At 41.7% G+C, this 16,483-nt stretch overlaps 1 protein-coding gene across 3 annotated transcripts in view; it reads left to right on the forward strand.

Annotated features, from left to right (window-relative positions):
* Positions 1–15,979, forward strand: part of Gcc2 (GRIP and coiled-coil domain containing 2) — a 53,004-nt gene extending 37,025 nt beyond the window's left edge. For all 3 annotated transcript variants that reach the window (XM_029542342.1, XM_021205419.2, XM_029542343.1), the window contains 6 exons: positions 510–686; positions 3,056–3,273; positions 5,175–5,369; positions 6,689–6,840; positions 9,421–9,622; positions 14,523–15,979. In XM_029542342.1, coding sequence (XP_029398202.1) covers positions 510–686; positions 3,056–3,273; positions 5,175–5,369; positions 6,689–6,840; positions 9,421–9,622; positions 14,523–14,593 — 1,015 coding nt within the window. In that variant the 3' untranslated portion in view covers positions 14,594–15,979. The remainder of the gene's footprint in view (positions 1–509; positions 687–3,055; positions 3,274–5,174; positions 5,370–6,688; positions 6,841–9,420; positions 9,623–14,522) is intronic.
* Positions 15,980–16,483: the final 504 nt, after the last annotated feature.

Genomic DNA, 16,483 nt, shown 5'->3' on the forward strand with positions numbered 1-16,483 from the left:
CCACTCTCTTACAAGTGTGTGAGGTTCTCCGCTCTCAGACCCACTCTCTTACAAGTGTGTGAGGTTCTCCGCTCTCAGACCCACTCTCTTACAAGAGTGTGAGATTCTTTTCTAACTAATATAACCCTAAACATATATAACGTAGCCTAGTCTGATAGCACCTGTTCCATTTCAGTATGAAATATCAAACCCAAGCTTTGTGATCCCAGCTGTGAGGAAGCTGAGTCAGGAGGATTGCGGCTAGTTCAAAGCCAGTTTGTGCTCTGTAGTGTATCAGGCCAACCATAGCTATATAGACTAAACTCGAGAAACATCTTTTTGTAAGTCTGTAGTACCTGATAATTACCATGTCGATGTAACATTTTTTAACTATTGTAATTCTTGTGGGTATATATTCTTTAGAATCATCCCCAGTCACCAAGAGTCTGACACTGAAACAGCAAACATATTTGAGGCCACAAAATGAGTTTGCCTCTTTCATAAATGTGGTTAAACTATTTCTGTTTTAGGGAACACCTGGAAATGCTGATTGACCAATTGAAAATCAAGTTACAGGACAGCCAAAATAGCTTACAAATCAGTGTATCGGAGTTCCAGACCCTGCAGTCTGAGCACGACACTCTGCTGGAGAGGCACAACCGGATGCTGCAGGAAACTGTGACCAAAGAGGCAGAACTTCGGGAAAAGTAAGGCTGCCAGCAGCAGCAGCAGCAGCAGCAGCGGTGCCATTGGTAGCAGGCAAGCAGCCTGGCACTCTGCTATGCCCCTCCTTGGATTGCAATCAGGAGTGAGAGCTTACAGAGGCTTGCCAACTCTGCCTTACCTACCAGCAAGCTTCCCTTCAGACTATTTTTTTTTTTTTTTTAAAAAAGATTTTATTTATTATATGTAAGTACACTGTAGCTGTCTTCAGACACTCCAGAAGAGGGCGTCAGATCTTGTTACGGATGGTTATGAGCCACCATGTGGTTGCTGGGATTTGAACTCAGGACCTTTGGAAGAGCAGTCGGGTGCTCTTACCCACTGAGCCATCTCACCAGCCCCAGACTATTTTTATCTTAAGCATTTTTGAGAACAACTAACATCTGATATTGCACTTCTCCTACAGCCTTTATAATCAGGAACTTTATTTTTAAAAAAAAAAAAAAAACTTTCCAACCCCAACTGTCAAATTTTAAAAAGCATTTTCTTAAAAAAAAAAAAAAAAAAAAAAAAAAAGCATTTTCTTTATTGCTGTAAGGAGGAATTAAAGTAATTATTCACTAATGATGCCAACTAATGTTTAATATAACCTACAGAGCCCAAGTCACAATTGGGACAGAATAAGCTTCTGTCGGGACTGGTATTCCAGTTCCATGTGAGGAGCTTGCAGGCAGCTAGCTTGTGGTAAATCCAGAAGTATTACGTATAACACCTGGAGGCTACCACCAAGTCCTCTTTGTATAATGCTAGAGATTGAACACAGTCAAGTGCTATGCTTCCAAGCTGTGTGTCAGCCCTCAGAAAACTGTAACTGCTAATGGGTCCCTCTTTATGTTCTTGTAACTATTATGAACAAAATGCTTGCAAAACACTATGTACAGTGTCTTACTAGTCACTATGAACTTGGTCATTAAGATCCCTTTTGCTAAAGCCAGGCGTGGTGGCACATACATGTAGTCTCAGCATTCAGGTTCAGGACCAGGGCTACATAACAAGTTTAAATCCATCCCGAACTGTATTATAAGGCTCTGTCTTTGAAAAGAAAAAAAAAAAAAAGAAGGAAAGGAAAGAAGAGGAGAGGGGAGGGGAAAGAAAAGAAAAGAAAAGAAAGGAAAGGAAAGGAAAGGAAAAGAAAAGAAAAGAAAAGAAAAGAAAAGAAAAGAAAAGAAAAGAAAAGAAAAGAAAAGAAATCAATGATTTATTTTATTTTATTTTCTTCTTTAGCCACTCAATCCATTTTAACTTAATATGGTCTATATAATTATGACAGAAAAATTCATTTTAATACATTATACTTCCAATAGGTAAGAATGTTCATTTAACCTGGAATCAGGTTGAGACTGGCAAGCATGAGACCTAGGAGAGGACAGATTTAACTGGTTTTTAATTGCTTCTAATTCTTATGAGCAAATATTTCTGGAAATTTTATTCGTGTTTTCTAGTTGAGGTTTGCTAAAACCAAACATAAAATAACAAAGATACAAATAAACTGTTTAAAGAAGTTGTTGCTCAGACTGCTGAGATGGCTCAACAGGAAGACCCTTGCTGAACAAGCCTGGGGTCATGAATTCAGCCCCTGGTGCCCATGAAAAAGTGGAAGAAGGAAGAGAAGTGACTACAAACTTGTCTTCTGACTCCTGCCATGTGTATGCCCATAACATGCCCACCATTCACTCACACACCGTAATAATAAAAAGAATAAACTTTAATTAATTAGTAAAGTAGTTGCTCCCCAAGTGTAGGTCTGCTCACTATTGTCGGCCTGTGTCAAACCCAAGTGGAGGACTGCTGCTAGTAGCTAATTCCCAGGACCCACCAGCTCAGAGTCAGCAGCTGGAGTATGAACACCAGGTGTTAGTGTTTTACAAGGTAAACCAGCAAATCTGATGTGCTGGAAGAGTTAGAACTAGCTGTAATAAATCAGGTCTTTGTGTCTATGTGATTCATGCTAATTCACTCAAAAATTGATATTTTCCTTTGGACTTTCTTTATGAAAAGTATTCTTTTCTCATGTTCAAGGTAGTATGGAATAGGTAGATGAATCTTATATGAGCTGCCTATATAAAATCACAGAACAAAGTAGAATAATTTTGTGTGTGTGTATGTGTGTTTAAAAGACAGGGCTTTCCATCTCCCAGGCTAGGCTTACTTACTCGTTATGTAAATGAGGGTAACCTTCTGATCCTCTTGGCTCCACCCCTATGTGCTAAGATTGCAAGGATGTACTAATGTGTCCAGTTTCTCTGGTTCTGGGGACTGCACCCAGAGCATCCAGCTGACAGAGGCTGCTTCAGCAAGTGTAGTTCATTGCTGTGTAGCACTCTCACACAAACTTAGCTCTTCTCACCCTCAGGCTATGCTCAGTTCAATCTGAGAACACCATGATGAAGTCTGAGCACACACAGACAATGTGTCAGCTAACATCCCAGAATGAAGCACTCCGTGCCAGCTTCCGAGACCAAGTTCGACACTTGCAGGATGAGCACAGAAAGACAGTGGAGACTCTGCAGCACCAGCTCTCCAAGGTGGAAGCTCAGCTCTTCCAGCTCAAGAGTGAGCCATCCACAAGAAGTATGTGTATCTGTGTGGGAGGGTTACCTTTTTGTGTTCTGGCTTATTTGTATCGCATAAGAACATCATTCACAAATTGATGAGAAAATAAAATATTGGATGGATCAATGGTTATGAGTACTTGCAGCAATTCCAGAGTACCTGGGTTAGATCCTCAGCGCCCACGTGGTGGTTCACATCTGTCTGTAAATCCAGTCACAGGGAATTCAGTGCCCTCTTCCAACCTCTAATAGCACTGCCTGCACATGATATACAGACATATGTGCAAAACACCCAAACACCCAAAATAAAAAATAGTAATAGTAATAATTAAAAACATGTAAAACTTAAAGAAAAAGGTTACTGAGTAGCGACCTATGTCGATTCTGTGAATAATGAATTATTGATTGGCTTACTAGAAATAAACCTGAGTCATGTGAACCCTTCTTGATTATACTTACAGCAGCCTATGCAACTTCTTAGACCACTGATGTTCATAATTGTGTTACCCTCTGTGTAATGTATTTATTTTTTGTTTGGCTTATACATACTCCTATCAGTCTAACGGCATGAGTTCTAATTCTGTCATCTATTACTTGACCTCAAATGCATGTGTTCTTGGTTGGAAGCTTTGGGCAGAGCTAGTGACTTATGAACCATACTTGTCGAGTGCAGCTTCTTCCCTCAGACTTTAGTGAGATAGAATTGTCGCTTCAATGTCTTCTATTCTGCTTCCAGAAAAAGCCAAGAGAATGTCAGTTACGACGGAGATGTTTTAATCATGTTCATTTCCCATAGAAAATGTCATGGAGCATTGGCAGGCACAGCTCACTTAAAGTCAAAAACTGACCTTAGGAGAATTAAACTTCTACCAAGAGTTTTAAAGTAAATGATCAACCAAAGAAATACAGGTTGTACAAAGAGGTCGTAATTTAGGAATCAGCAGTGTAATAAGCAGCTGGTAAAAATGTCAGAAACTCAGGGAAATGCTCCAGACAGGCAGCCAGATGCTAACTGAGCTTTAAAGGGCTGGGGAGGCAGTTATTGAAAGACAGTATTGAAACCAAATAAACTGGGCTGGAGAGATGGTTCAGCAGCTAAGAGCACTGACTGCTCTTCCAGAGGTCCTGAGTTCAATTCCCACAACCACATGGTGGCTCGCAGCCATCTATAAGGGGATCTAATGCCTTTTTCTGGTATGGCTGAAGACAGCTATAGTGTGTGTGTGTGTGTGTGTGTGTGTGTGTGTGTGTGTGTGTGTGTGTGTGAAAAGAAATGAACTTAGAAACTTAAAAAATATCTGGATTAAGCTATGAGACCTTGCATAGAGTTAATTCCTCATCAATCAAGTAATACATTTGGAAATTTCTTATAAGCTTCACAAGTCTGTATAAGTGTTTGTTATAAGTAAGCAAGACATCCTTTCTTCCTTTTTTGAGATAAAAATCATACTATGTAGCCCTGCTGGCCTGGAACTCACTATGTCCACTAAATGTTAGAATTAAAGACGTGCCCAAGAATTCTGTGGTAACTGATGGTTCCCTACGCCGAACTCTAGGCTCTGTAATCTGAACACTGGAGATGTAGCAGGCAATACTAAGTACCAACTGCAATGACAGTGTAAGGCAGCAAGGGAGACTGTTAGCACACTGCAGCAATTGGAAAGGATGGGGTATTGTGCAGAATAAGCATTAGCCAACTGTTCATCATAGGCAGCAAGTAGCAATACATATCGTTTCTGTTGGATGATTAGCATAGCTCAATGTCAAGTGACTAAATGTATCTAACCATGTAGCATCCTTTCTTCAGACACCATTTGTTTAGCTTCTGTTTGTTTAATTTCTTTAACTTTATTAAAGAAGTGTTGGGATCAAGTCCATTGGTTTTTAACAATTTCACTTACCCTTTGAAATATTTACTAGGTCCTGCTTCTTCCCATCAACCTTCGAAAAGTCTCCGAGAAAGAAGAACCACAGACCTCCCACTTCTGGACGTACACACTGTGGCCCGCGAGGAGGGGGAGGGGATGGAGACAACTGACAGCGAGTCTGTGTCATCGGCTGGCACGCACATTCAGTCCTTAGAGCAACTCCTTAGCTCTCCCGACACCAAGCTTGGTAGGTTGCCTCCCATGAATGGTTCTTGGTTTTGTTTTGTTTTTATCTTGGCTTCTTTTTTTTTTTTTTTTTTTGGTTTTTCAAGACAGGGTTTCTCTGTGTAGCCCTGGCTGTCCTGGAACTCACTTTGTATACCAGGCTGGCCTCGAACTCAGAAATCCGCCTGCCTCTGCCTCCCGAGTGCTGGGATTAAAGGCATGCGCCACCTCGCCCAGCTATCTTGGCCTCTTGTTTGATAAATACTACTCTGATTTTTATGTGGTTTTTGAGCTGTTTCAGTGAAGATACTACAGTATAAAACAGATCTCTTTAAAAATTAAAAGCATAGCCAGACAGCGCTGGCACACACCTTTAATCTCAGCACGTGGGAGGCAGAGACAGGTGGATCTCTGAGTCTAGAGTGAGTTCCAGGACAGTCAGAGGAATACACAGAGAAACCCTGTCTCAAAAAAATTTAAAAAAACAAAACCACACTAACAAAAGCATAGGCCTGAGCCAGAAGTGCTTGATGAAGTCACTAGAAGCCATGAAGAAGTCCTTTAAGGCTATCAGACAGCAAATGAACTGTGCCCTTGCCCTCCAAGAAACTAAGCTTCAGTTTATTCCTTATAGTGAAATATTGCTAAATTTGCTGTGATAAATACAGTATAGTTTTGGTATGCTTCCTTGTTCTTATGTGTAGTGAATATTACTATTCATAATTCAGGGGGATTCTCATTTTTCTAATGCTCTGGGACCACATTTATATTCACTGTTGTATTAGCCACCATTCAGACACTGTAACAAAGCCCTTGAGAAAGGTAACTTAAGAAAAAGATTGGTCTTAGTTTACAGTTTCAGCCCATGGTCACTAGGCTCTACTATTGACACTGGCAAGACAGAATGTAGCGGTGGAGCACCTTATGGAAGCCAAGAAGACAGGAGTGGGCCAGGCTCCAGTTTCCTTCCCATCAAAGACACACCTCCTGTGACCTAACTTCACTCCACTGTGCCCCATCTTCCAGTAATACCTCTCACTGGGAACTCAGTGCTCCCTAGAGTCCATGAGGCCCTGGATTAGATTCCAGGGCACAGTCACCACCCACCCCCTGAAAAAAAAATTGCACAAAGCCTAACCTGTGAGGGGCTAACAGAGCCTGTACTCCAAAACATATTTGTCCTGCAGCAGAAACTCAGTCTGGTGCTGCCTACAGCTAGCAACGTTTGCACTGATGCATGTCATGTAGATGAATAACAAGGACTGTGCATGTTACAAAGTAAGACATTTCATTTTTTTTATTTAGCATCTATAATCTCTGATTTTTAAAATTAATTTTTAGAACGCCTTACAGAGGCCTCCTTGTGGCACAGTGAATTTACCAAAGAAGAATTGGCTGAGAAGCTCAGCTCCACCACGAAGAGTGCAGATCACTTAAACGGCCTGCTTCGGGAGACAGAAGCTACCAACGCCATCCTTATGGAGCAAATTAAGGTGTGGGCGGAAGCTGGCTACCCTGAAACGCTCTGAGCCAGTTGCTTCTCTAACCTTTTGTGTATGCCCCATTTACAAGATCACCTTTCAGATGCATCCATAGCATCCGTGTTATTTATATTAGATTCCGCATGATAGGAGCTATTGCTTTTATATTCCTTAAATACTGTTAATTCATACTTTTTCTAACAAAGCATAGCAATTGGGCAGTCATTTCCCAGTCGTTGTTCCTCATATACTTTAAAACATGAGCATATGTCCTTGAATACTAAAGACAATGGAGCACCAGTAATTCAAGGCATTCCCTCCCTTCTCCCCGTCTTTTCCCTGTTCTCCTTCCCCTTTCCTCTTTCCCTGTGTCCCCCTTTCTCTTCTTCTTCCCCTCTCTCTCCCCCTCTCTCTCTCTGTATCTCTCTGCCTCTCTCTCTCTCTCTCTGTCTGTCTGTCACTCTGTCACTCTTCCTCTCCTATTTCTTAGAACAAACCCTGAGCTGGCCTTGAACTTGTTATTTAGCCACAGATGACTTTGCACATCTGATTAACCTACCTCTACCTCAGAGTGCTAATACTACAAGCATGTAGTACTACAGCTAAGAGTGCTCAGATGAGATATTTTCTCCCTCTTAAGAATGATCCGGGGCTGGTGAGGTGGCTCAGTGGGTAAGAGCATCCGACTGCTCTTCCGAAGGTCCTGAGTTCAAATCCCAGCAACCACATGGTGGCTCATAACCATCTGTAACAAGATCTCACACCCTCTTATGGGAGAGTCTGAAGACAGCTACAGTGTACTTACATATAATAAATAAATAAATCTTTAAAAAAAAAAAAAAAAAAAGAATGATCCAACACTCGGGAGACAGAGGCAAGTGGATCTCTGTGAATTCAAGGCCAGCCTGGGCTATAGAGCTAGTTCCAGGACAGCCAGGACTTCACAGGGAAACCCTGTCTTGAACACAACCCCTTCCTGACTAGAGAACCTTAAGAGAACAAAGCTGAAGTGGAGTCAGACATAGAAGTAACGCACACCTTTAATCCAGCGCCCGGGAGTCAGACCAGGCAGATAACTGGGTCTAAGGCCAGCCTGCTCTACATAACAAATCCCATAATTCCAGGTCAGCTGCAGCTACATAATGAGACCGAGTCCCAAAAAGTAAATGAAGGAATGACTATGGGGGAGGTGGCAGAGGCGGGCAGGAGGCAGCAATGGCAGCTTGTAAAAATGGTTGAGCAAAACTGCAACTTGGAGCTGCCTGGCAGCAAACGTGCTTCTGCTTCCACCTCTGTGTTTGTGCCCTTTCTCTATGTGAAGCTGTCCTGGTCAGGTTGGTTTCTATACTGAATTATATTTATGATGACATCTAAATACTTTAATCATCTTAAGCATCTCTATAGGTTTCCACTTTGTCAAGAGCCATCATGTTGAGCACCAATGACTAGTTCCCCTTCTATAGGTCATATAATATATGTATTGCACTTAGGGTATTTCTTAGACCTCTGTCAGGTTTTTAAGTGATCCTGGATCTTAGGAGAGTAGGCCAGCTTCTCTATACCACAAAATAACAATTTACTTAAAACGTTCAAATTATCCTCAAAGATGGACAGGAAAGGAGCTGGAAAGATGACCTAGTAGTTAACATAAGGACTGGTCTTGAAGTTTTAGTAGCTCTGATTCCATGCCTCCGGCCTAAGTGAGTACCTGCACTCGGAAACATACCCCCTTCTACTCCCAACACACACAAATTTAAACATTAACAGGGTTATTGGGTTTTGAGGGGGAGTTGTTTTTTGGTTTTTTGGTTTTTTTTTAAGATTTATTTATTTATTATTTATATGTAAGTACACTGTAGCTGTCTTCAGACACTCCAGAAGAGGGAGTCAGATCTCGTTACGGATGGTTGTGAGCCACCATGTGGTTGCTGGAATTTGAACTTAGGACCTTTGGAAGAGCAGTTGGGTGCTCTTACCCGCTGAGCCATCTCATCAGCCCTTGTTTTTTGTTTTTTAACTTCCTACTACTTTTCAAATTATCTCTCTCCATTTTTTTCTGGTACTGTTTTATAATGTCTAGTACTGCTTAGTGTTCCTGATCTGAGCTTATTTTGATAAAGTTCTACTTGCTCTGGACATCCTGATAGCCTGCCTCTGCAAATGGGGTGAGGGAAGGGGTCAGTGGAGGCTGCAGATGTCCCCTCCCCACATGCTCCCAGACTCTGAGTGTTCCCAGAGCACATGTCCCCATAGTAGAAGGAGGAAGTGCACTTGCTCTAGCTTGTGACTCTGGTTGTTCGTTTAGTGCTTCTGTCACTCGCCAGTGTTCAGCGTCTCTGTGGTGCCTGTGCTTGGGCAGGAATGTCTGTATTTCTGTATTCACACTGGATGCTTCTGCGCTGCTTCTCCTTGGCAGAGTTTGGAAACCTGTCAGACTAAAGCACTTCTCCTGCTTCTCGGTTTACTCTCCCCGAGTTTTAGTTAGGAGCTCTCACGGTTGTCATGGGGCAGGGATTGCTCAGGGAGAAGAAGGGAATGTGAGTGCTCGGTTTGCGTCCCCACACTCTCTGATAACTGACCTCTAAACGCCAGCTTCTCAAGAGTGAAATAAGAAGACTGGAAAGAAACCAAGAGCGTGAGAAGTCTGTGGCTAACCTGGAGTACTTGAAGAATGTCTTGCTGCGGTTCATTTTCCTGAAGCCGGGTAGTGAAAGAGAGAGGCTTCTTCCTGTGATAGACACCATGCTACAGCTCAGCCCTGAGGAAAAGGGAAAGCTTGCCACAGTTGCTCAAGGTATGTGATGGGAGGCAGTCACTGGTGTGTGATCCTGAGCACTAACCATTGCTCTTGCATAAGAATTAATGTGTGCATGTAACCTTTTTCTGTTTAAATTTTATTCACTTGGATTACTTTTGTCATACACATAGCTAGGGTTGAAAAGCTGGCTCTTTAACACTTGAGTCAGTTGCAGTACATCAATGAGTTCAGTACACAGCAAAATACAGGATGACCTATCTCTGAAAAGTACATCTGTATTCTGGTGTGGAGTTGGATGTGTTTTGTTCTTAGTGTGTGTTCACATGTTTTCCTCCTCCCTCACCTTCCCTGACTCTACTCCCACTCCTTGACAGTAGAGGAACAACAGTCGTGACCCAATCCTTGTCTGTGACTAGCAGTCCACCCAATCCTTGTCTGTGACTAGCAGTCCACCCAATCCTTGTCTGTGACTAGCAGTCCACTCTTGAGGTGCTGTCCCATGGTGACTGTAACGTTTACATCACTGAAATCAACAGTGTTTCTGTATGCTCCTTTGAAATGCTGTGGTTGATCAACCTGACTTGAATATGCCAGTTTTTCTAACAGAAGTAGAACTAGAGGCTTACAATCTCCTCCCAAGCCATGACCACGGTGTCATCGCAAATCAGTGTCTACTCTGCCATTAGTTGACAGTCTCCTTCAAGCTTCGTTCTTTGCATTTTTTCAGGTTTAGCTGAGTGACAGGTCGTGAGGGTCTAGTTGTTTGGATTTGTTTGTTTGTTTGTTTGTTTGTATCCTCTCAGAGTTAAAATAAGTCATGTTTTAACTTAACATACCATTTATGAATTGAAGAAACTGATCATTTTTCCATAGCAGTCCAGCATTTTGAATTTGGTATTTATAGGAGCATTGCACTTATTCAAATACTGCGTGTATGCAATTTTCTGATTACATCCAGGTGGATCTGGGCAAGATGAGCACCAAGAACAGCTCACAAGTGTGCTGTGTATTTACCATGGCATTGCAGTACCAGGCCCAAAATGTATAGATACCAACTCGTGACTGATGTTCTCATCTTGATGTCCTCTACATGTTCCTCCATCCCCTATACATCCTAAATAAGCTAATAAGCTTAGAATGGCCCTGGAATTTAAGGCACTTGGTATTCTTAGTCAGACTTACCTGCTGAACCTCGCCCAAGACTTTACATTTTTAGTAACCTGATGCTTGTGGTCTAGGGCTGTACCTCATAAGTTCTTGATCGAGAGGACTGACAAGATTCAGGCTTAATGTTTGGCAGGATTATTTACTTCATAATGAGTACTGCTAGTTCCTTTGAATCTGTTTTCATGTAACCTGTCTTCCTAATGAAGAATGTTCTTAGTACTTACAGTACTCTTATTTCTGCCAACTGAAGTACAGATTGCCATAGTCACTGTTAACAGTAACCAAATGAAGCCATGCATGGTAGTATATACCTGTAACCCCACCATTCAAAAGGCTGAGGCAAGAGAATACCAAGAATTTGAGTGTTTGCCCCAGGCTACAGAGTGGATATCAAACCACAAGGGCTATATAACCAGACCCTTTCTCAGACAACAAAAAGTTTCAATATGAGAATATGCCATGTATGTATGTACTATTTATCTGTTGTTGTGTGTATCTGTGGTATATGTTCTGTGCCTGCTTGCCTTGGCATACATGTGGAGGTTCAAGGATAGTTTCAGAACCTGGGTCCTGTCTACCCACTCTGTGGATTCCTGGTATCTAACTCAGACCATAGGGCTGGCAGCAGACACCTTCATCTACTAAGCCGTGTTGAAATAATCATCCTTAGTTGCTTGTGTGTACTGTTCTAATTTATTCTCTCAAATTAAACCTACATTTTCATTATAACATTTTTGGGGTTTGTTTTTGTGTTTTGTTGTGTTGTGTTTTGTTTGAGACAGAGTTCCTCTGTAGCCCTGATTATCCTGGAATTCACTCTTTAAACCAGACTGGCCTCAGACTTAGAGACCTGCCTGACTCTGCCTCCCAGGTGCTGGGATTAAAGGCCTGCACCACTGTGCTTCATTATAAAATTTATCAACACTTCAGGAATGAAATGTGTTTTCTTCCACTCAAATGCAGCTTTTAGTAAAAATACATTCTCAATCATTTATCCAGTATGCTTAATATAAAATACTACAAACACTCAGTATCTCCCATTTGTAAGTTTAGAATTCCTTGATTTGTACAAGGGGTCCGTCCCTTCAAGCTCCACTGCTGGCAGAGAAAGGAACTGCAGGAGGCGAGAAGGAATCTCAGTTCAGTGTGACTCAGCTGCTGTAGCTTCACACTCTGGAGTCTGACACCAGGCAGTTGGAGATGTATTTCAGTACATTACAGTTTTGGGAAAAAATTTCCTGGTAAAAATTGCCTCAATCCCATATGCACAATAAAGCTTATGGTGTGACTATAGCAAAACTCTTTTGCAAAGTACATATGACATCTACCATGAAGATGGATTCTATAGCTTAAGGGGCTAGGAGATAAGAGTAGAGGTCATCAGGCTACAAAGTACATGTGACATCTCCCCTAAAGATGGCTTCTATTGACTGAGAAACAAAGCTCAAAATAAAGGTCACCAGGTCATTAACAACATCAATTCCCAGCCTTCTGGTGGAAAACATTTATGTTCATCCTTCCACTAAGGAGACAAGCTTAATATTCCTGCCTTCTCTAGGGCAGATCTGTGAGCTTGTGTCCTCTACATTGGTCAACATTTAAAAGACACTAATCTCAGAGGTTTTGGAGTTGAAATAATTTCACAAGAATGTACTCGAGAGTTCTCAGATCCTAGAACTCCAAAGCATGTGTTTCTAAATGCTGTGAATGAACAGGACACCACCAGTTCTTAAAAGTTTAATTTCATTTTTTTTTCAGTTGCTATGATAAAATACCATAACCAAAAGTAACTTAAGGGAAAAGAAAAGGTCTCTTTTCACTTATTGCTCCAGAGAGGAACAGTCCGTCATAGCAGGGAAGACAGAAGCAGGAGCATGAGACAAGCCTAGCAGTTGGAAGCAGAGGGACAGAGCAAGAAATGGGGCCGGGCTGTAAAATGTCAAAGCCCCACCAGCAATATTCTTCCTCCAGCAAGACCTCTTAAAGGTTCCACAGCCTCCCTAAACAGAGCCACCAACTGGAGACCAAGGGCTCAAACACAGGAGCCTGTGGGTTTGCATGGAGGTGCATGCATATGCAGATATGTACAAGCTGCACAGTGCACGTGAAGCCTAAGGACAGCTTTTGGAAGCTAGTTCCTTGTCCTCTATGCTATGTTCCAGGAATTGAACTCAGGTCATCGGGCTTGTAAGGCAAGCTCTTTTACCCACTGAACTCTCACCAGCACTTAAGTGTAACTTTTAAAGTTTATTTTAAAGAGTTTCCCGAGTGTCTTAAAATTATTTGTTGTTTCTCTCACTGACATAGGAAATAAGAACCCACAAAATTAAAGCTATGATGGATTAAAGACTGACACAGATACAGTTGGCAGAACAAATGAGCCAAACACAAGTAAGAAGGAATCGTATAGAGCATCAAGAAGTAGATAAAGACCCAGAAAAGCAAAGGAAAGAAAGCACTGGACAGATGTTTAGTTGATGCCCTGTCCTTCCATGTGGAGGCCTTTCCCTGTTTTGGCTCAGAGTTTTAAAACAAGGGGCTGGAGACATAGTTCTGTAGAGTGTTTGCTAAGCATGCAAACACTGGGTTCCATCCCCATTGATGCCTAACTATGTGGTACATACCTCTAGTCACAACGTTGATTTGGAGGGAGAAGAGGTTCCAGGTCACCCTCCGCTGGCCAGTCTGAGATACAGGAGACCCTGTGTCTGGGAGAGGACAGCTGTTGTTTGTTGTCACTTTCTATAAAGTAAACTTTCCTGTGTGGAAAAAAATGCTTTCAAATGACTTGGGAAAGTTTCTCAGACCCCTAGGGAAAGATACTATCTAATAAACATATAGGAAAAGTCCCATAGGCTTGTGACAAGTCTTCAATATTAGAAAGGGAAATTCGAGAGAAACAACATATGGAGAAGAGAATGGAATGGGAGATTGTGGCTGGTCGGTGGTACCTGGGTTAGTCTGAAATTGTGTGTATTTTAGCATAAACACTCTTCATAAGTGGCATCATTTGACAACAATAAAGTTCTAGAGGCTGGAGAGATGGCTCAGTGGTTAAGAGCACTGGCTGCTCTCCAGAAGATCTGACCCACAAGGATGCACATATCCAGTTCTAACTATAGGAACAGGGCCCCTGATGCCCTCTTCTGACCTCTACAGGTGTTGCACAAGCGTATATGGAAATGAAATTCTCAGACACAAAATAATGATGATAAAAGTTCTAGTTGGGCAGTGGTGGCACATGCCTTTTATCCCAGCAATTGGGAGGCAGATGCAGGTGGATTTCTGAGTTTGAGGCCAGCCTGGTCTACAGAGTGAGTTCCAGGACAGCCAGGGCTGCATAGAGAAACCCTGTCTCAAAAAAAAAAAAAAAAAAAGTTCTAAAAGGAACAGAGGACAGAGATAGAAAATAAAGAGATTTAGAGAGATTTTTCTAAGATAGATTAAAGATTCAAACCCCAAAAATTTCAAATAAAACTTAAAAAAAAAAAGTCTGCCTCTGTTCACAAAAGTTAATTAAAAAAAAAAAAAAGGACCATACTAAATCAACAGTGGTATTGTTCAGGTACCTGTCACACTGGGCTTCATCCAGTTCCATCCAGTACCATCCAGTACCATGTTCCTAAGAAATTCAAAATAATAATTAATGTATCTTTTATAGTGCCTGTAATCAATGAAATTGACAATATTTGCTTATACTATCCAGTGATTCCATATTTAGTTTTCACATTGATAAGATTTAATAATTTCTCCTTTTAATCTTCCAAAGGTGAGGAGGAAAGTGCTTCTCGTTCCTCTGGATGGGCGTCCTATCTACATAGCTGGTCTGGACTGCGATAGAGTGACAAAAAGAAGGTTCTCTAGTGACTCAACACAATACCTTTGGGAAAAAATGGTTATCATTATTTGATGAGGAAGTGTGCCTGTCTGTTCACATCCCCTGATGATTGTATGTATGCATAGCCCATGTATTTAGAGTCGCATCCTGTAGTGAAACAAAACAGCTTGAAGCAGTGGTACCAGTTGTCCATGGCCACAGAGGAAACAGTTCATTCCTGCACTCTGGAAGCCCGGAAGACACTCGTTTCTAAGTAGTACTGTGAATTTTGATGTTAAACTAAATTTTGGTACCATACCAACTGGGGGGATTTAATCTTTTAAAATAATGTTTCAAGATTGAGGAAATGTTTTTTGGTAAGGTTGTCATTTTTATTAAAGGATTATGAAGTAAATATGCTATGGTTAATTATGAGGCTAAGTTAAATTGTAATTCAGTCAGTTGCTTTAAAATAAGCTCCCTCTCCCATTTGTTATTTTCAAACTTGGCCCTAGTCCTGGTGTTGTGGCACTGACTGAATAGGTGGGACCACCTCAGCTGGTATGTTTCCATGGTGTCCCAGGCTTAGTATGCCGCCACTACTCATAAACCATGAGTCAGTTTTGAGAATTCCCTACATCTTGAAACAGTGACTGTCTGACTCAGCATTAAATCCACACGTGAACCTGGTGCTTCCAGGATTGTTCAGGAAGACTAATTTCCTAAGCATGGCCCCAGAGGGTTCAGGCTCGCTACTGCTGAATAAGCCTAGCTGGGGCAGTGTCCCTGTCCTTATGTCTCTGGAAAATACTATATTGACTGATTAAAATTGTGCTCTTAAATCAAATTTGGGGATTATATTTTAATATGTAATTTGTTAATAAGTAGCCACAGCGTGCTGTCTGGAGTGTTAGGGTTAGGGTTTGTTCTCCAGTTTTCAGTCTCGGCTGAAACTGTCCTTCAGTCACTATGAATATTGGTTTCCAACCTGGTTTGGCTGAAATTTGCTGCTGACATGTTGAGTTTGTCCTCTTAAGCTGTTCATGTGTCTGTTGGCTGCGCCTGTGTTAGACAGACCTAGCGATGAGTGTGCTGGTGAGAACGCATCTCTCTCAGAGCCAACTCTAGAAGGTGAGGTTGTCTGTCTTCCTAAACTGTGAATGTGAGTCTGCCCAGCGGCCTCCGTGTCACTTTAGTAGTATTTAAATAAACTCCATGTTTCCTTTGGGCCTAACATGCCTTTTGAAGTCTGTATAAACTTGTTTTCAAATCTAATCTGTTCATATGAATATAATAAAAATACCTTTTGCATGATAAAAATTACTTTGATTACAAAAGACATATGCTTTTTGTGACCAGCAATAAGGAACTGTCATGACTGATATTTGTATTAAATGCACTTAACTATATATTACATTTTCATGACTACTGTTCTTCTGTTAAACACTGTCTCTTTGGGGTTTTAATTGTGCTGTGAAGTGAAGTTGCAAACCCCTTTCCTTCTGTGCCTCCATGGCCGGGACCTGTTGCTACTGAAAATGTGTTATGGACTGAGTCACACACGGCCACGGCAGAAAAAGTCCTCTCAGCTCAGGAATTTGAGGCCAACCTAGTAAGGCACCCTCCCCCAGCCTCTGAAGAGGAGACAGACAGACAGGCATGGTTGCACATGCCTTTATCCTAGGGTGCTGAGCTAGGTGGATCTCTAAATTTGAGGCCAGACTGGCCTGCATAAGGAGTTCCAGTCCAGCTAAGGGCTATGTAGTGAGACATATTAAAAGAGGAAAACAGAGAGAGAGACACAGACACACACCAGCTGGACCTGGAATCAACACGTATGCATGCCTTTGGCCAATGCAGACATGGATTTAAGTAGAGACAGACACCTGGCAAATGGTACAGCCTCAAGGTCC

The sequence above is a fragment of the Mus pahari genome, chromosome 9 (assembly GCF_900095145.1).
Source record: "Mus pahari chromosome 9, PAHARI_EIJ_v1.1, whole genome shotgun sequence".
Lineage (NCBI taxonomy): Eukaryota > Metazoa > Chordata > Mammalia > Rodentia > Muridae > Mus > Mus pahari.